This window comes from Dicentrarchus labrax, unplaced genomic scaffold, assembly GCF_905237075.1.
Source record: "Dicentrarchus labrax unplaced genomic scaffold, dlabrax2021, whole genome shotgun sequence".
In the NCBI taxonomy this organism is placed as follows: Eukaryota; Metazoa; Chordata; class Actinopteri; family Moronidae; genus Dicentrarchus; species Dicentrarchus labrax.
The window spans coordinates 18775520-18799714 of NW_026136711.1; the positions used below are offsets into that span (position 1 = coordinate 18775520).

At 40.9% G+C, this 24195-nt stretch overlaps 1 protein-coding gene across 9 annotated transcripts; it reads left to right on the forward strand.

The window, feature by feature from the left end:
- The first annotated feature begins 92 nt into the window (after positions 1-92).
- Positions 93-23504, forward strand: erbb3a (erb-b2 receptor tyrosine kinase 3a). Of its 9 annotated transcripts, XM_051415177.1 has the most exons (36): positions 93-482; positions 7732-7889; positions 8264-8450; positions 8822-8947; positions 9061-9123; positions 9731-9849; positions 10137-10278; positions 10475-10588; positions 11562-11719; positions 12093-12279; positions 12651-12776; positions 12892-12954; positions 13562-13680; positions 13968-14109; positions 14306-14419; positions 14863-14980; positions 15108-15178; positions 15316-15409; positions 15601-15618; positions 16441-16646; positions 16729-16861; positions 17009-17102; positions 17269-17423; positions 17511-17564; positions 17658-17799; positions 17879-17998; positions 18088-18186; positions 18787-18972; positions 19084-19239; positions 19393-19468; positions 19563-19709; positions 20485-20582; positions 20714-20908; positions 21003-21071; positions 21158-21419; positions 22103-23504. In XM_051415177.1, the coding sequence occupies exons 1-36, from the start codon at positions 395-397 to the stop codon at positions 22897-22899; spliced, it is 5196 nt and encodes a 1731-aa protein (XP_051271137.1). In that variant the 5' UTR covers positions 93-394; the 3' UTR covers positions 22900-23504. The 9 variants fall into 9 exon arrangements, with proteins under 9 accessions (XP_051271137.1, XP_051271143.1, XP_051271144.1 ...); XM_051415183.1 differs by lacking the exons at positions 11562-11719; positions 12093-12279; positions 12651-12776; ... (2 more) ...; positions 13968-14109; positions 14306-14419; XM_051415184.1 differs by lacking the exons at positions 10475-10588; positions 11562-11719; positions 12093-12279; ... (2 more) ...; positions 13562-13680; positions 13968-14109.
- Positions 23505-24195: the final 691 nt, after the last annotated feature.

The following is a 24195-nucleotide window of genomic DNA, read 5'->3' on the forward strand; positions in this document are numbered from 1 at the left end:
GTCCCTCCCTGTTAAATCAGTGCCAGACTAAAACAGGCGCTCCTGCCGCTGATTGGCTGCGCGCTGGGCTCCAATCACTGAGCTGTAGTGATTCCTGTCTCACACACACCGGAGCGGACGGCTTGTAAAGTTGCGGCTCAGCTGAATGCCAAACTGAGAAAACACAACGAGGTTTTCACTACAGGACGGATTTACCTTTTCATTTGACTACGCCTCAAAGGAAATAAGAGAGCGCCGGACAATCTGGATTAACTCACACTATTGCCTCTAAATGGACTCACTCGGACTGATACGACCGAGGACGATCTTTGACGAGAAAAGGACGCACTTCTCATCATAAATATGATTATTGTGTTTGTTTGAAACGCCACCAGCTTGGGAAATTTGAGTGAGGATGACCGCCCTCATGAGGAAGGTGCAGCAGGTGCTGTGCGTCCTGCTGCCGTGTGCTCTCCAACTCTGCAGCGCGCAGACACAAGGAGGTGGGCTCAAACACACACACACACACACACACACACACACACACACACACACACACACACACACACACACACACACACACACACACACACACACACACACACACACATACACACAAGATCAACTTTTCTGTCCAATTTCATCACTTTTCATGCTCAAGTAACCGGAAACATCCCATAAAATTCCCGGTGTGTTTGTGACAAATCTCTGTGAACACCTGGATTAGAGCCGCTTACTGCGCCGAGTGCTCTGATGTAGGGAAACACCTGTCCTCCCTCACCAGAACCTGTTCCGCACACGTATAACTTGTTTGCTGTGAGTCACCTGCAGCTCTCCCACGACTCTGTGTGTGCTTTACCGTGCTTGTTTCAATTGTTTCAAGGTTTTTTTGCGCCAGAGGAGCCCAACCTTTCACCGCCTGTTGACTGACGACCGCAGTCAGCTCCAAAAGAGCTTTACAATGGAAAACTTTACCTCTGATATGTTTAACTATCCACCTCTCAGTGTAGGCAGTGGTGGGAGAAGTATTCAGATTTATTTGTTGGGTTGAAGGAAGCTCTAACAATGTAAAAATACTCAAGCAAAAATCCTGCTTTTAATAGTAAAAGTACACATATTACACAAGTATTAGTAACAAACTGTACTTTTTAGGGAGCAGAATAGCGCCTATAAGTGTTCTATAGCTAAATTAATATATTAGTGTATGTATATATATATATATATACACACACATATATATATATATATATATAAGCAGTATCTTAATGTTGCAGCTGGTTGAAGTGGAACAAATTTTAACTGATTTGTACACTGTTGGGTTGTTTAATCTTGATTTAATTTGATCTGTTCTTCAGATGATCTTTGAAGTAAATAGTCTCCAATTATATTAATTATTTTCATTAGTTTGCGGGTGTGCCTCACACCAATCAATCAATCATTCTTAATATTATCATATTCAAACCATATTCAGACATTTTAACTTATTACATTTTTTTAAAGTTTTCACAATTAACTGATTTGTGCTGATTTTAAGTAACAAAATTGATGCAAATGATTAATAATTAACTATGACATGATTGATTTTTCAGAGTGTACTCTCCATTCCAAGAAAGTAAATATTAAAGATAAGCAACAAATGTTAACTATTGAGAAGCTGGGATTCCACTCTAGTAGCTAATTGTGATTCAATACTTCCTTTTGAAATATGGTGTAGAAAGAAGCATTAGATGGTACTCCCCTCAAGTACAGCACTCTAGTAAATGTACTTAGTTACTCTTCACCTCTGAGGTCAGTGATGTGTTTGAGGCAGAGATCAGTGTTGTGATTTGAATTGCAGTGAGACTCTGTGAACTTTGACCTTGTGCTCTTGTCAGGAGAATCAAGTGGTGCTCTGAGTTTGAGAAAAACAATGTTAACATGAGATCTTCAATCTCAGGGCAGCTGATGCTCAGGTGACAGAAGTACAATAGTAAACCATCTTTACATTCAAGAGCCGAGCACTGACGTAAACCTTTAATTGAAACATTTGTTTGTTCTCGTGGTCAAGTCACTACAAAAATGAAAGTAAAATTATAATACAAGAGTATGTTTTAATGTCAGATCAGTCCTGGTCTTTTAGCTTTGCTTTGTTTGTGCTGTAACCAGTTATGAAAGAGGTTGCTGTTTTGTCTGTATGTCAACCTGTGTATGAACATATCACATTACATAGTTGTAATACATGAGGTTATCTGGCCAGTTGTAATAGAATAACTAATAGTAGTATAGTTTATTGTGTGCTGGGGGCTTTTTATGTTACACTTAAGAACTAATTGTCATTTAGATACTTGCTTCACTTTCCTGCAAGAAGCACAGGTTTGATTGTGAAGGGGATGTTTACATATTTGTGTGCCCATGAAGCATAAGACACACATATTTACATTGCGTATCAACACCACAGGTATTGCCAACTCTTAACTTTCCTTTTTAGATACAAGAAGTGATTTTTAATTGCATAAATATTAACATGAGAAGCGTGTCAGTTCAATGCCTCAGATGTTAAACATTTGACGTATCCAAAGGAGCTCAGCTTGGAAGTGTAAAATGGAATTCAGGTCAAACATCTTTAAATTGCTCCTGTACTTTTACAGGTGTGACATTCAAATAACTGATGCGTCAAAAAGCAAATATGCTGTCACTCCTGTTGCCAAAGCTTGATGTTGAGCAACTCTCTGGATCGACCTCAGTCTGTTCACTAAAGTTTGGAAGAGTCCTGCACATTGGCAGAAAAGAAAACTTTGAGTTCTTTTGCAAACAAGCTCTGGCTGTGAAATAGTTCATGTGCTCAGGTGTCTGTCTTTGTGTTTGCGCGTGCGTGTGTGTGTGTGCATGCTCACTTGCCAGGTATGCAGTAATCTCTGGCCATCTTGTGCCAAGTTTCTGTTTACCTCAGTCATCGTCTCAACCGCTTTATTGAGCTTGTTTATCTCCTCCTCCCTCTTTTCTTTTCTTTCTCTCCCTCTCTTCTTTTCGAGTATTGAAACCCTGGTAACAGACGAATGAAAATAACAGCTGAACCTGATCCGTGTTATGTTTTCGTCATGTGTTGGGTTACGCTTTAGTGCCGAAGACAATGACACCATTTTTCTTTGAGTTCATGTGCAGTATATGACAGTAAGTAATAGAATAAGCAGACATACAGCAGTGTGTGAAAAGAGTGACACAGAGAGTAAAGTGTCTGTGCAGATACATCTTGATGCACAAAGACACTTGTTTTGCACTCTTTCAAAATAGGGCCATTGTGTGCGTGTGTGTGTGTGTGTGTGTGTGTTAATATGTGTGTGTTGACTCTAAACCCTCCACCCCACTCCTTTTTTCTCCATCATCCATCTGCCAACACTGAAAGTCCTCCTTTGACAGAGAAAACCCACTCAGCCAGTTGAGGTTTTCAGCTTCCACAGCTGCAGCGTGTCTGTATGGCTGAGGTTGTCACAAACTGTATTGGTTTACCGCCCTCTAGAGTGGGCTGTGCTTGCACTGTATGCATACTGTACATTCTGCAGCCTGTGGAAGGTTCTTGATGTTTCACGACTATTTCCCAACAGGCAATTCAAACAGTGTACAGAGTCAACAGCTCAAGTCATCCACTGATAGCACTGAGCTGCTTTCAATGCTTAACTAAGGTGGGGTAGATAAAAACCGTCACCCTTGAGCAGCTCATAAACTGACATCTTGTCAACTGAATGGCTTTTAATGAGCAAGACTTAGTCATAGCAACTTAATGTGATATTCCTGACATAGAGCAATATATAGATATGGCCCGTGCTACAGCAAACATGGCAGTGAATGTCAAAGAAAGCATGTGTCATTGAGGGGATACTCCAGTGATTTCACTTGCATGATGTTGATGGATTTAAAAGAAAAATTATGATCAACACCGATACATCAGAGACTGAGATATGCATACCGACGGTATCAGTTCCTTTAAGCTCTGAAGGTGCTGGAAGGATTTTGTTACCCTCAAACAGATGCACGCTAACTGCTTCCCTCTGTTTCCAGTCTTTGTGCTAAGCTAAGCTAACAGCCTTCAGCTTTAGCTTTATGTACCACTGACCAATATCTCCTCATCTGGCTGTCAACAAGAAAGGGAAGTTTCCACGAAAACTATGTAATATGTCAAAATAACAAATGTAGTATATTGATCTGGTGTGATACGTGATTAGCAATCGGCAGCCATCATGAAATAATGTACCAAAACTCCCAAGTCAGAACAAATGGAGATTTTAAATACTCATGCCTTGTAAACTTTATGTCCTCAGTTTTCAAACACATGGTTAAAACTATTTAATCTCCTCACCCTGATGACACTATTATGTGTCCAGGTGTTAAGATATTTAAACATATCCACCTATTATGAAATCTGGCTCTGTGCCCATCTGTCTCCACTGTGAATTGTATTTGTGTTGCTCAACAAATTGAAAAATCACATTTATCTTAAATCAAAAGCAATGTGTTCCCAGAAACAATGCCCTGATTATTCTTGATAATCCACAGATGTTCCTGTTATGAGTGAGACATTATTTCTGGAAATAAAGCCTTGAGTAGCGTAAACAAAATTCCATTCACCTCTGTTGTATTGCAGTGGCGGCAGGACTTTCCAAATGACATATTTATAGATATCTTAAAATAAAACCAAAACTATGTGCATGGCCGGACACCATGCAGGTAGGAGATGTATGTGTTTTTATGATTTAAGTTAACTGACCCTTTAATACCGTTTAGTACAGAGTTCTTGAACCCAATGTTCTCAGAAACACAATAAAGAGTCTTATCAAGAACTTTATGGACATAGGACGTTGTCTCTCTCTCTCTCTCTCTCTCTCACACACACACACACACACACACACACACACACACACACACACACTTTAACCTTCCCTCTTGTGCCTGTGAGGTTAATAATCATTAGCCTTTTTATGCCCTTGTTGATCCTGTTGTTCTACTGGGCTCTATTTTGACTCCGATGTCAGTAGATGGAATGTGTTTATGTGTCAAGCATACCTCATGTGTGCATGTGACCTGCTGTGTGTGAGTGTGGTTTTACATAGATTGTAGAACTACTATAACAACAACAAGTGTATTGTGGAGATGTTTTTTACTCCACATAATAGTAAATAAATAATCAGAGTTGACTTGGTTTATGATTATAGATAAACTGAGGTTAAAAGTTTAGTTCACCCAAATGACAAATAACATTTTAACTATTACCTCTGGCAGTAGACGTGCAAAAAGTATTGGAAATTCAGAAAAATGTCTTAACAGAAACAGAAACAGTGTCCTAATAACTAAAGACAAAATAGTCCTTGAATGAAAACGGTTTTCTCTGATTATCCAGAATAAATGTGACACTATTCTCGGAGAGATATGTTGTGTTGATTGTTTTAATCCAATTTTGCAGTGGTATGAACACTTCAAAGGAAATTAAATTTCTCTCCGCTGTAGTGGCATGAATCTCAGAGGCAGATATCACAAACTCTTGACAAATAAAACCCCAAATTATCGACACGGCTGTGTACTGCTTGAAGGAAGTGAGAAAATGTTAAGGGCAAAGTTTGCAGAGAATGAGTCATGTCTTTTTTAGTGCAGATTTGGACTAGTACTTGGAAAGTATGTGGATGTTCATACAAAAAGGTTATCCTATGTGCTGCTCAACCTCCACTTTTCTATTAAGACTCACCACCAAGATTTTGGAGCCTCATTGCAGGGATTTGCTCCCATTCAGCTACAAGAGTGTTTGTGAGGTCAGTGATTCTTCCCAAAGTTGGATGGGTTTGAGTTCAGGGCTCTGTGCTCTCTGTCAAGCTCTTCCGCACTAAATAGGAAAACCATGTCTTTGTGGATGCTGAGAGACCTCTGCCTCAAAGTCGGAAGCTCACAATTATTTAAAGTATTATTAAAAACAACCCAAGATCAAAAGTATGTAGACATATTGTGTATATATGACAACATGTAAGAGTGTGTTGGTATTTTCGAACAAAGTAATGACACTGAGATCAACAGTGATGTTTTAATTTTCTGTCCTCTCTGTCCTTCCCTTTCTTCCATTTTCTCTCTGCTGTTTCTCTCCTGTCTGACATTTGAATAGCAAAGCAGCCTTCAAGTGACACTGAATGGCTGAACTCCCACAGACCATAAACAAGGCCTTGTATGTTTGTCTCAGAGAAGGACATGCCCTGTACACAATCCTCAGCTTGTTTCACAATGTTACAGTACATTCATTGATATTGTGTGAGCAAAACACAGTGGCTTGTAGTAAGCGGCATAAAACATTCTTTATAAGGGCTCACGCTGTTCCCTCATAAATGATTTAATAGAATATGCATAGTTTTATTGATATTGTGATACCACAGCGTGAATATCAGTGAAATGTTTTTCATTTTTAACTTCTGTGGTACTACACCCTGTTCTTCACACTGAGCATGTATGCCTATACTAATATACTACTGATAACTGACTTATGATACTTAAAACTGTAGAATGACACGACTTAAGACATAAAGCTGGTTCTCTATTTTTCTTTTTGACAACAAATCCCAAAACCAACAATACATTTGTCTGTCTCTCATTACTTTCCAATTTCCCCAACTATCTGTAGTATTCAGCCCCAAGGCCGCAGGTTTGTTCTGAGGATGTATATGGGTCACAAAGAGAGCCAAAGTCATAATGTCACGTCTGGGCTATAGCCTCTAGCTTCTGTAACTCAGTGCATTCAGCATTTCTTTCATCATTTTCATCTTTCTGACAAAATCAAGCATGTTACTGGGGTTTACTTTCCATATACTATAACACAATATACCAAACAGTTGCTATAAGCAACATTCATGACTGATGAACAAAGTTACACAACATTTACTTTGTGAGCACAGAAAAAAAAACACAGCTCCCATGAAAAATGACCAGCAGAGCAGGGTGTCAAAACTGGTTTGGAGCAAGTTTTGTCCATATTCATCCACTTTCTCTGCCACCCTATAACTTCTACAGTGTTCAGTCTTCTCTGTTCAGCTGTTATCATACACATGTCTGAACTAGCCGCGACCCCTCGACTTGTCAAGTTGTGATGTTTAGCCCACTAATGTCTAAAACACAGAAATACTGAAAGAAATTCAAAAAACTATTGTCTTTATCGAAACATATGAAGCAAACCACACAACATACTGTTGAGAAACGCTCTTGTCCAAGTCTGTATTTTTAGTTATTTCATCGCTACAAATGAGCTTTTGAGGGAGATACTTTTGGAACAGATCAGTTCTGATATCCAATATATTTTCATTTAAAAAGGCGCTGGGCACTAGTAGTTTTTATCAAACATTACTCAAACAGTAAATAGTTTATTTGTGGGGGACTATTTTCAACTGTGGAATAAGTAGTTAGTATACAGCAGCAGGACTGTGTATGTGGGATCAATAAAAGAAAACTACAGTACTCATGTTTGTAGAAATGAAGGAATGTGTCACAGAGTTTGTGACAGTGTGACTTACTGATGTGTGCTTAATAATTTTTGGACAACAGTAGAGGAATAAGCTATATCAGGCTTTGGATACTATAACAACACCTGTAAAAAGAATCAAGTTGGTTTGGGGCTTTTGATGGGATTTGTTGACAAAACAAAAAAAACAGTAAACAACACTAGACTTATCCTGAAAATCTGTGTACTTAATCTTAACACATTGCCATTAAATCCCCTCATTAACAAGAGTTCATTCTTTACTTTTCCAGTGGCCGTTTGTTACGGCACACAGAACGCTCTGAGCACAAGGGGAAATTCAGACATCCAGTACAACATGATGAAGGACAAGTACACCGGCTGTGAGATTGTGATGGGAAACCTTGAGATTACCATGATGGATCACACCAGAGACTTCTCCTTCCTGCAGGTGAGGTTTTGAACACATGGAGGATAACAAGACTGTGGATGGGACAGTACTCCTTACACAGAACTACAGTATACGTACTGTGTGTGTCACTGAGAAGAACTGCGTGGTAACCAGTCCAGGCAAGGACATAGATCAACCTAATGCCAGAAACAATGTTTGGCAGTGTCTATAGTGGATGATGTGTCTGTCTCAAATGCACGATGACAATGTCCTTTTCTCAAATAAGTCACTGCACTACAGACAAGGTGACTAACAGCACACGAAAAACATACCTGTGCTGCCAGGTTGTGTCTCTGATAACAATCACTATGACTAACAAAGAAGGTATGTTTATTTCCCCTAATTTGTCTTTCTTATAATTTTTAACTCCGCAGTCTATCAGGGAGGTGACAGGCTACATCCTGTTCGCCCTCAACAAGTTCAGCCGCCTTCCTCTGGACCAACTGCGCGTCATCAGAGGCACCACACTGTACGAGAACCAGTACGCTTTAGCCGTGATGATCAACTACCAGAAGGACGGGCAGCATGGCCTGCAAGAGCTGGGCCTGACACACCTTACAGGTACACAGGCAGACTTTCAGTTAGTGTGTTTAAGTGTGGGAGGCTGGAGTGCAGCAATAAGAGCTTGCACTGGATGTGACGCTGAGCTACTGTTGGAGCTCCCACGCCCACACAGTGCTGCCACAACTTCAGAGTACCAGTCGTCGGACAGCAGCGGTGTGTGTAGTCGCTGGGATGTGAAGTCCCTGGAATGTCTCATGCCCTCAACCGCTCAACCGCCAGTGTAACATGAGCTATAGCACATTATACTGAGTTTGTATGTGCTGTAGTAAACAGCAAATGGCAGAGTTTGATAGGATGAGTCATGGGCCCGTTTGGGCTTGTTTTGCTAATCGTCTTCCCCCATTTAAATGTTTGTGTGCCGCCCACAGAGATACTGGAGGGAGGAGTCCAGATCATCCAGAATAAGTACCTGAGCTACGCTCCCCAGGTGAACTGGCTGGACATAGTGAAGGATGGAACAGCTCATATTATGATTGAGGACAATGGCCCTGAAAGTGAGTGGAAAGGATTATGATTACACACGAGCATCAGTTACCTTCTATTTTAATGTCTGCTTTAAGGAGTAAAACTGCATCTACTGATAATAAGTATTATGATTATATCTTAGAGCCTTGTAATGAAGCATGTGACGCTCAGTGTTGGGGTCCGGGAAAGGACACATGCCAAATCTGTGAGTAACACTATCAGCATTCCTTTCTTTTCCCATGTATCAACTCAGTGCTGTGAAGCGGTGGTTCCCATGTGGATGTTGTTGCCCTAGGGTGCCTTAAAGATTAGCCATGGTTGCAGCAACATTTGTTGATTTCCAAAAATGTTTCACCACATTAAAAACTATGAGGCAACATTTACGTTTTCAAACATCAAAACAGAAGAAAAAAACGCACTGAAATCACCACATTAAAAGCCCAAATTAATCAGTTAATATGATAACTGATTATTTTGTGCTTTTAATGTGGTGATTTCAGTGCGTTTTTTTTCTTCTGTTTTGATGTCCCTGTCAGAGTCAGCAATAGTAGTTTTGTCTCTGTGAACAGAGCTTAAAAAATGCTGATCTCAACCCTCAACACAAAACAAAAAATATATATTTTACTAATTATCATACTTTTTTTTTTATTTGTCAAAAGTTCAGTATTTCTCTACAAATCCACACACAACAAAGCTGTAGCTATCTGTTTTTTTCTGAGGCCTGTATTATTTAACTTAATATTGATGTTAAAATGACACAAATACAAATAAGTAGGATTTAATTGACATATATACTCTGAACTCTCTTTCAGTGACAAAGACTGTGTGCGCCCCGCAGTGTAACGGCCGATGCTTTGGTAGAAGCCCAAGCGAGTGTTGCCACATTGAGTGCGCTGGAGGCTGCACTGGACCCCTGGACACAGACTGCTTTGTGAGTCTGCATCTTAAATACGCCTTTTTCACAGGAGGCATGTCACAAAAGCACAGGTGTAAATAATAAAATTACTGATGGCTGGATTTCGTTTACCTGCTTTAGTTTTTCTTATTGTGCCTCCTGGCTCACTGTCATTGGTTACTGGGGCCCTTGACCAGGGGCATCATTAATGTTATTAGTAGCACCTGTGTCAAAATGTCTCCTGTGAAAAAAATGCCTTCATAGACGCAAACACAAACATATCTACAAGCTTTGTTGCTGAATTTGTGTTTGATGTTTTACAGGCTTGTAGAAACTTCAACAACTCGGGCTCCTGTGTGCCTCTGTGTCCCCAGACCCTCATCCACAACAAGCACACATTAGAACTGGAGCCCAACCCCAATGCCAAGTACCAGTATGGCTCCATCTGTGTGGCCCAGTGCCCCTGTGAGTCGCCACACACACTGCCTTATACCCACATGTTGACACAGACTCACAGATGCTGTTCTCAATGCAGTTTTTATGTTCCTCCAAAAAGCTAAAGCTCCATACACTACACCGCTGCTACTTGTATCTTAAGTTGCTTGTGTATATTTATAGTTTAGTGTTGTCCAAGACACTCATTCCAGACACTTTCTTTCAGCCAATTTTCTGGTGGATGGCAGCTCATGTGTCAGCACTTGCCCGTCTGATAAAATGGAGGTGGAGAAAAATGGATTGAAACAATGTGAACCGTGTGGAGGCCTCTGTCCAAAAGGTATTCAACCAAACTAAACATCACAATCCATATACTATAACACAATATAGCAAACAGTTGCTATAAGCAACATTCATGACTGATGAACAAAGTTACACAACATTTACTTTGTGAGCACAGAAAAAAAACCACAGCTCCCATGAAAAATGACCAGCAGAGCAGGGTGTCAAAACTGGTTTGGAGCAAGTTTTGTCCATATTCATCCACTTTCTCTGACACCCTATAACTTCTACAGTGTTCAGTCTTCTCTGTTCAGCTGTTATCATACACATGTCTGAACTAGCCGCGACCCCTCGACTTGTCAAGTTGTGATGTTTAGCCCGCTAATGTCTAAAACACAGAAATACTGAAAGAAATTCAAAAAACTATTGTCTTTATCGAAACATATGAAGCGAACCACACAACATACTGTTGAGAAACGCTCTTGTCCAAGTCTGTATTTTTAGTTATTTCATCACTACAAATGGGCTTTTGAGGGAGATACTTTTGGAACAGATCAGTTCTGATATCCAATATATTTTCATTTAAAAAAGGCGCTGGGCACTAGTGGTTTTTATCAAACATTACTCAAACAGTAAATAGTTTATTTGTGGGGGATTATTTTCAACTGTGGAATAAGTAGTTAGTATACAGCAGCAGGACTGTGTATGTGGGATCAATAAAAGAAAACTACAGTACCCATGTTTGTAGAAATAAAGGAATGTGTCAAAGAGTTTGTGACAGTGTGACTTACTGATGTGTGCTTAATAATTCTTGGACAACAGCAGAGGAATAAGCTATATCAGGCTTTGGATACTATAACAACACCTGTAAAAAGAATCAAGTTGGTTTGGGGCTTTTCATGGGATTTGTTGACAAAAAAATAAAAAAACAGTAAACAACACTAGACTTATCCTGAAAATCTGTGTACTTAATCTTAACACATTGCCATTAAATCCCCTTATTAACAAGAGTTCATTCTTTACTTTTCCAGTGGCCGTTTGTTACGGCACACAGAACGCCCTGAGCACGACGGGAAATTCAGATATCCAGTACAACCTGATGAAGGACATGTACACCGGCTGTGAGATTGTGATGGGAAACCTTGAGATTACCATGATGGATCACACCAGAGACTTCTCCTTCCTGCAGGTGAGGTTTTGAACACATGGAGGATAACAAGACTGTGGATGGGACAGTACTCCTTACACAGAACTACAGTATACGTACTGTGTGTGTCACTGAGAAGAACTGCGTGGTAACCAGTCCAGGCAAGGACATAGATCAACCTAATGCCAGAAACAATGTTTGGCAGTGTCTATAGTGGATGATGTGTCCGTCTCAAATGCACGATTACAATGTCCTTTCTCAAATAAGTCACTGCACTACAGACACGGTGACTAACAGCACACGAAAAACACACCTGTGCTGCCAGGTTGTGTCTCTGATAACAATCACTATGACTAACAAAGAAGGTATGTTTATTTCCCCTAATTTGTCTTTCTTATAATTTTTAACTCCGCAGTCTATCAGGGAGGTGACAGGCTACATCCTGTTCGCCCTCAACAGGTTCAGCCGCCTTCCTCTGGACCAACTACGCGTCATCAGAGGCACCACACTGTACGAGAACCAGTATGCTTTGGCCGTGATGATCAACTACCTGAAGGACGGGCAGCATGGCCTGCAAGAGCTGGGCCTGACACACCTTACAGGTACACAGGCAGACTCTCAGTTAGTGTGTTTAAGTGTGGGAGGCTGGAGTGCAGCAATAAGAGCTTGCACTGGATGTGACGCTGAGCTACTGTTGGAGCTCCCATGCCCACACAGTGCTGCCACAACTTCAGAGTACCAGTCGTCGGACAGCAGCGGTGTGTGTAGTCGCTGGGATGTGAAGTCCCTGGAATGTCTCATGCCCTCAACCGCTCAACCGCCAGTGTAACATGAGCTATAGCACATTATACTGAGTTTGTATGTGCTGTAGTAAACAGCAAATGGCAGAGTTTGATAGGATGAGTCATGGGCCCGTTTGGGCTTGTTTTGCTAATCGTCTTCCCCCATTTAAATGTTTGTGTGCCGCCCACAGAGATACTGGAGGGAGGAGTCCAGATCATCCAGAATAAGTACCTGAGCTACGCTCCCCAGGTGAACTGGCTGGACATAGTGAAGGATGGAACAGCTCATATTATGATTGAGGACAATGGCCCTGAAAGTGAGTGGAAAGGATTATAATTACACACATGAGCATCAGTTACCTTCTATTTTAATGTCTGCTTTAAGGAGTAAAACTGCATCTACTGATAATAAGTATTATGATTATATCTTAGAGCCTTGTAACGAAGCATGTGACGCTCAGTGTTGGGGTCCGGGAAATGACACATGCCAAATCTGTGAGTAACACTATCAGCATTCCTTTCTTTTCCCATGTATCAACTCAGTGCTGTGAAGCGGTGGTTCCCATGTGGATGTTGTTGCCCTAGGGTGCCTTAAAGATTAGCCATGGTTGCAGCAACATTTGTTGATTTCCAAAAATGTTTCACCACATTAAAAACTATGAGGCAACATTTACGTTTTCAAACATCAAAACAGAAGAAAAAAACGCACTGAAATCACCACATTAAAAGCCCAAATTAATCAGTTAATATGATAACTGATTATTTTGTGCTTTTAATGTGGTGATTTCAGTGCGTTTTTTTTCTTCTGTTTTGATGTCCCTGTCAGAGTCAGCAATAGTAGTTTTGTCTCTGTGAACAGAGCTTAAAAAATGCTGATCTCAACCCTCACCACAAAACAAAAAATATATATTTTACTAATTATCATACTTGTTTTTTGATTTGTCAAAAGTTCAGTATTTCTCTACAAATCCACACACAACAAAGCTGTAGCTATCTGTTTTTTTCTGAGGCCTGTATTATTTCACTTAATATTAATGTTAAAATGACACAAATACAAATAAGTAGGATTTAATTGACATATATACTCTGAACTCTCTTTCAGTGACAAAGACTGTGTGCGCCCCGCAGTGTAACGGCCGATGCTTTGGTAGAAGCCCAAGCGAGTGTTGCCACATTGAGTGCGCTGGAGGCTGCACTGGACCCCTGGACACAGACTGCTTTGTGAGTCTGCATCTTAAATACGCCTTTTTCACAGGAGGCATGTCACAAAAGCACAGGTGTAAATAATAAAATTACTGATGGCTGGATTTCGTTTACCTGCTTTAGTTTTTCTTATTGTGCCTCCTGGCTCACTGTCATTGGTTACTGGGGCACTTGACCAGGGGCATCATTAATGTTATTAGTAGCACCTGTGTCAAAATGTCTCCTGTGAAAAAAATGCCTTCATAGACACAAACACAAACATATCTACAAGCTTTGTTGCTGAATTTGTGTTTGATGTTTTACAGGCTTGTAGAAACTTCAACAACTCGGGCTCCTGTGTGCCTCTGTGTCCCCAGACCCTCATCTACAACAAGCACACATTCAAACTGGAGCCCAACCCCAATGCCAAGTACCAGTATGGCTCCATCTGTGTGGCCCAGTGTCCCAGTGAGTCCCCACACACGCTGCCTTATACCCACATGTTGACACAGACTCACAGATGCTGTTCTCAATGCAGTTTTTATGTTCCTCCAAAAAGCTAAAGCTCCATACACTACACCGCTGCTACTTGTATCTTAAGTTGCTCGTGTATATTTTTAGTTTACTGTTGTCCAAGACACTCATTCCAGACACTGTCTTTCAGCCAATTTTCTGGTGGATGGCAGCTCATGTGTCAGCACTTGCCCGTCTGATAAAATGGAGGTGGAGAAAAATGGATTGAAACAATGTGAACCGTGTGGAGGCCTCTGTCCAAAAGGTATTCAACCAAACTAAACATCACAATGTCAAGACAGTTGTTTTAATGCAACTGAGATACAAACTAAGAGAACCTGGTTTAATAAGTATCCTTTACATTTAAAAAATTGTAAATAGTAGTAAAAGTAAAAGTTCAGCATTCAAAATGTTATATTATATTATTTCTAATGCATTAATGTGTAAATATACAAATAATGTGGTGTTGAGTTTTTTAATCTGCAAACATGATCAGATTTTATTTGTTGCTCACAATCTGAATCTGCAAAGTATTTATTGCTGTCAAATAAATGTATTGGAGTAAAAAGTATTAATATTAATATTATTCACTTGATGAAACATAAAAACTACAATATTTGAGCAAATGTCCTCAGTTACTTTCCACCTCTGCTGGTTTGTTCTGACTAATTTCATAAGCTCTTCTCATATTCTTTGTCTTCCTTACAGCTTGCCTCGGCACAGGGAGTCCAACCAGACAGACTGTCGATGCTTTTAACATCGACAGTTTCATAAACTGCACTAAGATCCAGGGCAGTCTGCACTTCCTGGTGACTGGGATCAATGGGTAAACTTATAATAGTCGCCTTTATGAGAGTTTTTACTGTCTTTTGTAAGTTTAGTGTTATTACCTGTGCTTTATGGATTCTTTTAAGCAACAGGCCTTTATTATTTCTTGTTCTTTCTCTGTTCAGTGATGATTACAACAATGTGCCACCCCTCAATCCAGAGAAACTGAAAATCTTCAACACTGTGAAGGAGATTACAGGGTGTGTGTGTGTGTGTGTGTGTGTGTGTGTGTGTGTGTGTGTGTGTGTGTGTGTGTGTTTGTTTGTTATTAATGTTGCATCATAATGTTACATTTGCAGTCTGTTTAAAACTGAAACACAATGTCTCCAATTTCAGACATCCTCAGTATCCAGTCATGGCCTAAAAACATGTCTGACCTGTCCGTCTTCTCCAACCTCCAAACAATTCAGGGCAGGACACTTTACAAGTGAGCAGTTGTTTTTTTTCCACTCCCTTGTTCTAACATTGTTGTTGTTTCTCTTGTTGACTAAGGTCATGTCACTATCATTTTGTTGTATCTTTCACTGCACTGCAGATTAACCTTGATGTGAATCTGATTGTTCTTTTGTATCTTGTATCTCTTTATTCCCTTGTTATATGTCATTTTACCCCATTTAGAGGAGTGAGCACAAGAAGGTACAGTAAATATTTCACATGCCCACCTGTATCCGCCTCTTAAAGTACAACATCTTTAATATAAATGTAATACATTATTCTTGCAGGGCATAGTCAGGACTGGGATTGTGTGATTGAGTTGGTGGTGGACGTAACTCTTTGAGTTTACATGGTCTTCTTGCATGCTCTTTCTGGTGAAAATGTATATTTAGCTGCAAAATTTTGGACTCTGAGAGTTGGCTTGTATTTTATGGAAGCAAATAAAGGTCCACATGATTTCAATCATATACACAACTTAATTCCTAATTGTGAAATTGAATCACTACTGACTACTAGTAGTAGTCTTAAAATTTAAATACCACAGCATTTATGCTGAAGTACTGCAGTAGTTCAAATTAAAAACTGTTTGTATTCCTCTTTGAAATTTCCAGAAGGTAAATTACAAGTTCTGCAATTTCAAAGATATGAAGAAAATACAAGTGTCCACTAAATTCAAGCCAAGTCAAAAACTCTAATTTCTCAAACTGGATTGGTGAAATTCAGACAACCCAAAATTCAAAATGACAAATTCAAACTTTAACACTTAATATTAAGAAACCACGCCTCAGTAAAGTCAGACCTTTGTCTTATCAGTTTATTTTCTGTCATTGATGTGATCCAAAAGAAGTTTAGATGAACAACTGGAAATTTGACACTTTAATCTTTAGATCTGAAAAATTCATGTCTGAAAAACTGAAATTACTCTCTGAGAAACCTGTCTTTGCTTCCATAGTATTTTAAACACAATCACTATATTGGCAAGTATTCATTTCTCATATTAACGTTCACTTCTTGCTATTTCAGGGGCTACTCTCTCCTGGTGATGAGGATCTCCTCTTTGACCTCCCTGCGGTTACGCTCGCTGCAAAAAATAAACGACGGTGGCATCTACATCACGGGTAACAAGAAGCTCTGCTACCATGACACTGTCAACTGGACGCGTATCTTGAGCAGCAGCTCCCGCCAGCAGCGACGCGACATTAAGGACAACAGACCAAGAAATAAGTGTGGTGAGTGAACAGGGGATCATTTATCACATCATTTGTCAGTGCTGATGATGATTTTTATAGTAATTTTTGTTCTGTTCTGTAGTTAATGACGGCCATGTGTGTGACCCCCTGTGCTCTTCTGATGGCTGCTGGGGTGCGGGGCCAAACCAGTGTGTGTCTTGTAAGAAATACAGCAGAGGAGGAACTTGCGTGCCAGACTGCATGTTCTTAACCGGGTCAGTGTTTACAAAACCACTAATAAAATGATTAATAATAATCACAGTGTTTGCCTTATTGTGAGTAATGTTTGCTGTGGTATAGCTGCCCCAACTGTTTCAATCTTATCTGCAGTCTGTTGAAAGATTTTATTTCCCTGAATGCAGGGTGAGGCGGGAGTTTGCTTCTCCTTCAGGGGAGTGTATGCCATGCCACCCTGAGTGTAAGGTCCAGGCGGGGAAGGAGACTTGCACAGGCCCAGTATGATTCTCTCTAGTCTCTGTATTCTCTTTCGGTGTGCTGCTGCCACCTAATGGTGTTACAGTGGACATACTCCATACTGCCACTGACTTTGAGCCATTTCTTTCTCTTTGCAAACGTTTGCCTCCTTTTGTCTGTCAACTAAACGGTCCCCCCTTCTGTTCAGGGAGCAGATCAGTGTGTAGCATGCGCCAGCCTGCAGGATGGCCCACACTGTGTGTCTTCATGTCCTGAGGGTGTGATGGGAGGGGAGGAGGTCATCTTTAAATACCCCAACAAACAAGGCCGCTGTGAACCGTGCCACGTCAACTGTACCCAAGGGTAAGATATGAGTTGAGCTCTCTCTGTGTGTATTCATACGTATGTTTGTGTTTGCGTATTTCAAATGTAACCCTTTTCTGTGTTTAGGTGCTTCGGGCCAGGAATTGGAGACTGTGTGGGGTCATCCCGGTACATTTCTGGGTAAGTTGCTCCTCTCAATCTGTCATGTGTAAAATTGTTTAGACATTTTGATTCAGTGTTGACAATGTGACATCTCTTCTTCCTTTTCATTAGACAAGCGACCACAGCCATCGTACTGGGAGTGATTGCCGTTCTCTTCGTTTCATTCTCTGTTTTTGTGCTGACTGTTCTGTACCGCCGAGGTCTTGCCATTCGCCGAAAGCGAGCTATGAGGAGATACATGGAGAGCGGAGAGGTCAGTTGGAGTCTGATGTTTTCATGGTGTTGTTATGTTTGAGTTAAGTTTATTTAATATATTCTTTGTGTGCCAACAGAGCTTTGAGCCTCTGGATCCTGGAGAGAAAGGGGCTAAAGTCCATGCTAGGATCCTGAAGCCCACAGAGCTGCGTAAGATCAAGCTGCTGGGTAACGGAGTGTTTGGATCAGTCTATAAGGTAGTGGTGATTGTCTATACAGTCCCCCTCTTGCACATTTATGATTCATTTACCAAATTACGAATCTGTCTCTATATCTTATCTCACAGGGCATTTGGATTCCTGAGGGCGATACAGTGAAGCTTCCAGTGGCCATAAAGGTGATTCAAGATCGCTCTGGACGGCAGACCTTCAATGAAATGACAGATGTAAGAAAACATGACTTAGAAGAAAGCATCTTTTGTGTATCAAATACCTCCTGATGTTAGGCTCTGAAAAGCTTGTAGCTTGCTTCTTTGCAGAGTCACTGTGGATTCACAGAGGTTGCAATGGATTAACTTGGCAACCAAAAGTAACAGGCCAAAACGTATCTAAAGAAATGTCTCAAATCACTCCTACAGCACCTCTCTGCTGTTGATCTGTATGTGAACTAGGTTTATTTTTCTCCACAGCATAAATAATTGTCACATCCTCATACTTCCAAACCTCCTGTAAAAGTGGCATACTTACAAATCAATTGACCATGTGAGGATTATTTATTTGTAATATATTGAACATACACAGAAGTCTATTATGTTGCAGTTTTTATGTTCAATGTCACCTTCGCTGTGCGTTGTCATTGGTTTCCTGTGAATCCATGCTGGCAACAGCTGCATTCCTCCATAAAGGAGCAATCCTCAAGCTGTCAAGCCTTCAAGAAGTGAATATTTGATACTTAAAGGATATATTTTCAATGGCGTATTCCTGTAAAACCTGAATTAGAATTTTTTGAAAAACCCTTAATGATTGAACCTAAATGTTCACTGCAGCACATGGTGACGATGGGAAGCTTGGACCACATGAATGTTGTCAGGACCCTGGGTATCTGTCCTGGTGACAGCCTGCAGCTCGTCACTCAGCTCAACAGTCAGGGATCTCTGCTGGAGCACGTCAGGAACTGCAAGAACAAACTCAGCCCGCAGAGGTTGCTCAACTGGTGTGTTCAAATTGCAAAGGTAAAGGACCAACCCTTGTTTTGCTGGGGTTTTTTTATATGATCGCACATGGTTTGGTCTATTCCACTGATAACCCAAGCACTTAAAAGCATTGTTGTCCTTTCTCTTTAGGGTATGTATTACCTGGAGGAGAACAGGGTGGTCCACAGGAACCTGGCTGCCAGAAATGTGCTCCTGAAGAATAACTACACCGCCCAAATCTCTGACTACGGCATCGCAGACCTGCTTTACCCTGATGACAAGAAGTACTTTTACAATGAGCTCAAGGTCCGTAGCCTGGCAGAAAAGATATGATAGACTCAGTAAAATGATCAAAGTTCATTAAGAAAGCCTTCCACACTGTGAGACATTGTTCCCATTTTCTCACATTTATTGACCACTCAAGTAATCAACAGAGCCATTTTCTGTTTACATCTTTAGGCACCAATCAAATGGATGGCTTTAGAGAGCATCTTGTTTCGCAGATACACACATCAGAGCGATGTCTGGAGTTATGGTGAGTTTTAAACCACCTTACTGGATGTGTGGATGTTTCAGCTGTACCAGATGTGCTGTTTTATGCCACAATTAATCTGTTCCCTTTTATTTAGGTGTGACAGTATGGGAGATGATGTCCTATGGGGTAGAGCCATATACTACAATGAGTCCACAGGAAGTTCCTGATCTACTGGAAAAGGGCGAGCGTCTGTCCCAGCCTGCTATTTGCACCATTGATGTCTACATGGTCATGGTCAAATGTGAGTGGTTGTTTTCTATCTTTTAATACATGTTTTTTAGCCACGATAGCAGCTATGCTCTAGAGAGGCAATCTTAGTTTGTCAGTCGGTCCACCCCTTTGGTCTAGAGTGAAATATCTCAACACCTATTGGACTGATTGCTGTGAAGTTTTGTGCAGACATTCGTGGTGCCCATAGCATGAGTTTTCGTCTTGCACCACCATGGGATTGACATGTTTGGGTTTTGTGTAAATATCTTAACAATCATTGAATTATCATAAAACTTGGTGCAGATATCCATTTAGCTCAGATGATAAATCCAATTTTTTCTGTGATCCCCTGACTTTATCTTACTTCACCTTCAGGTGAACTATCTTAACAACTATTGGATGAATTGTCATGAAATGTTGTGCAGGCATTCGTCACCAGGGGACTTCAGTGATTCCCTGACTTTACCTTGAGTGCCATGATGAGATTCTAATTTACGTATATAAGATGCATTGTATTGTTTTTTCCAATACTTGATGATCAAATATTTGCAAAACTAACGATACTAACACCTAAGACACCTATAAACTAAGATGATGAACATGGTTAACATACCTGCTTGTCTCAGCATGTTAACATTGTCCTTGTTAGCATCTTGCACAAAGCATCATTGTGCCAAATTACAGCCTCACAGAGCTGCTAGCATGGCTGTAGACTACATTTTAGTCAGTTTCAGATGCTCATCATTGTGCATTAACAACTCCATAGAATTGAGTGGTGAACAATGGCTCTTGTTTGTGATTTCCAGGTTGGATGATTGATGAGAATGTCCGTCCAACATTCAAAGAGCTCGCAAATGAATTTACCAGAATGGCCAGAGACCCTCCTCGCTACCTGGTGATCAAAGTAAGAAAGGCTGTTTATTAGTATACAAACCCATTTTTTTTTAATTCCATGGTGGACAGAACCCTTCTGAGTATTGTAGAGTAAAAGTGTACATGCAATACGCTAATCTCTGTCTCACGTCGGTTCACTAGGAGGACTGCAGCCAACAGGACACAGCCCCTGATGAACTTGCCCAGCGGAGTGCAGACCTGGATGAACTGGATGATCTAGACATGGAGATGGTGGACCAGGAGGGGGAGGGGGTGGTAGATGGTCTGACTCCAGCTCCCCACTATCTGTCTCAGTCCAGGAGCCTCAGCCGCCTCTCAAGGCTGGACACTCACAGAGTAAGAGACACCCCTTCCTGTCGGTTTTATGCCTGAAAAGGCCTTTTCTGTCCCCTCCTGGATCTAAATCTAATTTCTGTCTTTTCTTGTAAAGGTGGTTCTTACTACATCAAACCTGGCTGGATACCTGCCTATGACCCCAGGTGTTGACAACCCAGGACAGGTAGGTAAAACACCAGCATCATCCTACTGCACATTCATACTGTTGTCATTTTACTAATACAGGTTTGTTTGTGTTGTCTCCTGCAGGCCATGTGGCAGTCCCGCTCTCGTCTAAACTCAGCCCGCACTGTGTCTGAAAGCTCAGAGGGCTGCGGCACGACTGTTGAGCTGGAGATGAGTGAGGACTTTTCTCTGACAGGGAGCCTGAAGAGACGACGTCATCGCGAGGACAGCGCTTACTTGTCGCAGAGGGACAGCATGTCTGGCGGGCCACCAGAGACTCCATCACCAGAGATGGAGGAAGAAGACCAGAATGGATATGTGCTTCCTGGAGACAGCCCAGAAAGAGGTGATAGCGTCATTCATACTTGTTGTCTATTGAAATTATACTGTCAATTTACGTGGCCATAACAATCTTCCCTGGAAAATTGTTAACAGCCCCAGATGCCAGGTTCAGTTCTGCTGTGTCACAACCACCATTTTATAGAATGAATACAGGTTAATACTAGTTTCTTCATAGCTCCTACCTAATGATTTATTCTGAGACCACTGCTAATTTGATGTCATATATATATATATCACATTTGCAAAAGGTTATGTTGTTGTTTAAAGGAATAGTTTGACATTAAACACATGTTTGCTTTCTTGCCACGAGAGAATAAATACCACTCTCATATCTGTATGTTAAAGATACAGCTAAGTTAACAGGCTGCTGGCAGTATATTCATGTTTACCGTACAAACATGAGTGTCAGTCAAAGGACCAGTGTGTAGGATTTAGTAGCATCTAATGGTGAAGTTGCAGATTACAACCACTGAAAGGAGCTCACCTTCCAAGCGTGTAGGAGAAACTATGGTGGCTGTGAAACTTGTGAAAAAAGGTGAACGGCCCTGAGCCAGTGTTTGATTTGTCCGTGGCAAAAAGGCAAAAACAACATAAAAGACAAAAAAGATGTACAGCTGCAATGTTTTGGGATTACATCTTCATCAGGCACCGCAAACCTCAATTTGTCCATTTTTCTTTATTTTTCAGATACCCTACTCTCCACATCTCGAGCCACTGCTGGCAGGATGGGCAAGTCTCATTCATCGGGCCTGTTGGACGACCCAGATGATGAAGAATATGAGTATATGAACAAGCAAGTTTCGCCGAGGCACAACAGCCACTGGCTGAAACCGAACAAGAAGCGCACCTCCTCCGTATCGTCACAAGTGACGGCATGCTCAAGTGTTTCCACGCCATCCGTGGAGGTCAGGGGAGGTCACACGAGGAGCGATCACAACTCCGACTCCGAGCAGCAAGGATCTAATGAAGTCGAGTATGAATACATGGACATCAGGGGTAGTGAAAAAGATGAAAGCCCTCCAGCGCATGACCCTCCTCCTCCTCCTTCTCCTCCTCCTCCTCTGACACCAGCAAGGATGGGCAAAGAGGCGCAGGATGAGGAGCGGGAGGAAGAGGAGGATGATGAATATGTGGAGGACAGTAACTATCATTACACAAACAGACAGCCGAAGCTGCGACAGGCTCTTCAAGACAGGAAGGAGTTGACGATACAAGGAAGGGACGAGGGGGAGGCGTATGAGTACGAGGACATGGACTGCTTTGCTACTCTGCGGCCTGATAACACAGTGGTGTACCAGAACGTGCAGAGGGAAAGGGAGGGAGCCGTAGGGGGCTCGAAGGCACGTCGGTCTGGGTTTGAACCCTATGTCAAAGTGCAAGCTGGAGTCGGAGTTGGAGAACCGGCAGCTGGTGACAGATCTTTTGACAATCCAGACTACTGGCACAGCAGGATGTTCCTGAAGCCCAACGCAGTGCCTACATGAAGAACATTTTAAATCTCATCCCTCTGAGACGTATTCATGAAGGACCCGAAATCAAAAGCCATATCAATAATGTAGCCTATGACACAATTTCAAAACTCTCTCACAGCTTTGCTGTCTGTTACAGGCTGACATGTCTTGTATTTAGGCCTGTGATTCAGGGCATTTTCCGAAAACACTAATAGCAATCAACAGATTACAAGCTATATATTTTTTCTGTTTACATTTTGAAATGAACAAAGCTTGTTTCAAAGAACAACAAAGTTTGGACTTCTGAGACCTCTTTTAATGATGATATATGAAATACATTTTCTACTCAATAAAAATATTGTGAATAGCTATTTTGAAGCACCAACATTTTTTATTTTAACAGACTGCGTTACCACGTGTGTAAAACGTTACACAGTTGGGTTTATCGAGGAACATGGAAATTAATATTGACCAAAATACATATGAACATTTAGTGGTCATAGTACAATTTCCTCTTGCGATCAATAAATCTATTTCCAGAGCTTTCAGCCACATCTCATGGCCTTCATCAGGGAATGAATTTGTTTTATGTTTGTTCAGTTTTTTTGTGACCTCAGAAAATAAAATAGGTGATTTAATTTTGTTTTCTTCTATTGTCTATTTGCTATTATTACCTTATATTCTTCCAATTATTGCGTGTATAACAAGGCCAGATCAACCACCAGGGGGACACGGGCAAAAATGAGCAGTGGGCCCTAGTAACACACTATTCCTCCCGCTCTCCATGAACTGTGTCAAATATCCATCACGTATGGCCCACACAGAGGTTTCATTATATTTTGCCTATCAATAGAAACCAGTACTTATATGCTAAAATACTGCCTGCAGTCCCTCATATTGCTCTAATTTGTAGTTGCCTAATTAATTTAAACACAAATTTAATTGGGAATGTGTACCTTTATTACATTTAATAAAGATATTATGATGCATATTCCAAAACTGATTTGCATTCACTGTGAAATTAACCAGCTGATACACTGTTGCTCACTTACACCTTTTGGCAAACTGGTTTTGGTTTTGAGGTTAGGATGTTCTCTGTATGGTAAGGGTTCATTACACTGGGAGGGTATTGGAATGATTCCTGTTTAATGTTCACACCTGACTAATGTTTTAAGACAAGCATAATAAAAAATTTTAGCAAATATTTTATATATATTAATTGAGGCTTGGGGAGTAATGGATTACATGTAATTTAGGTAACTGTAATACATTACTGTAACTGTACTGGTACATCAAGCAAAAATTATTATTATTTTTTTTAATCTTTAA

What these genes read in the sequence shown, in the direction of transcription:
- erbb3a (XM_051415177.1), top strand. Translation starts at nt 395, where the DNA reads ATGACCGCCCTCATGAGGAAGGTGCAGCAGGTGCTGTGCGTCCTGCTG. An exon ending in GGGCCTGACACACCTTACAG is followed by an intron (nt 8,451 to 8,821) that starts GTACACAGGCAG and finishes TGCCGCCCACAG; the next exon opens with AGATACTGGAGGGAGGAGTC. An exon ending in CTCGCTACCTGGTGATCAAA is followed by an intron (nt 20,583 to 20,713) that starts GTAAGAAAGGCT and finishes TCGGTTCACTAG; the next exon opens with GAGGACTGCAGCCAACAGGA.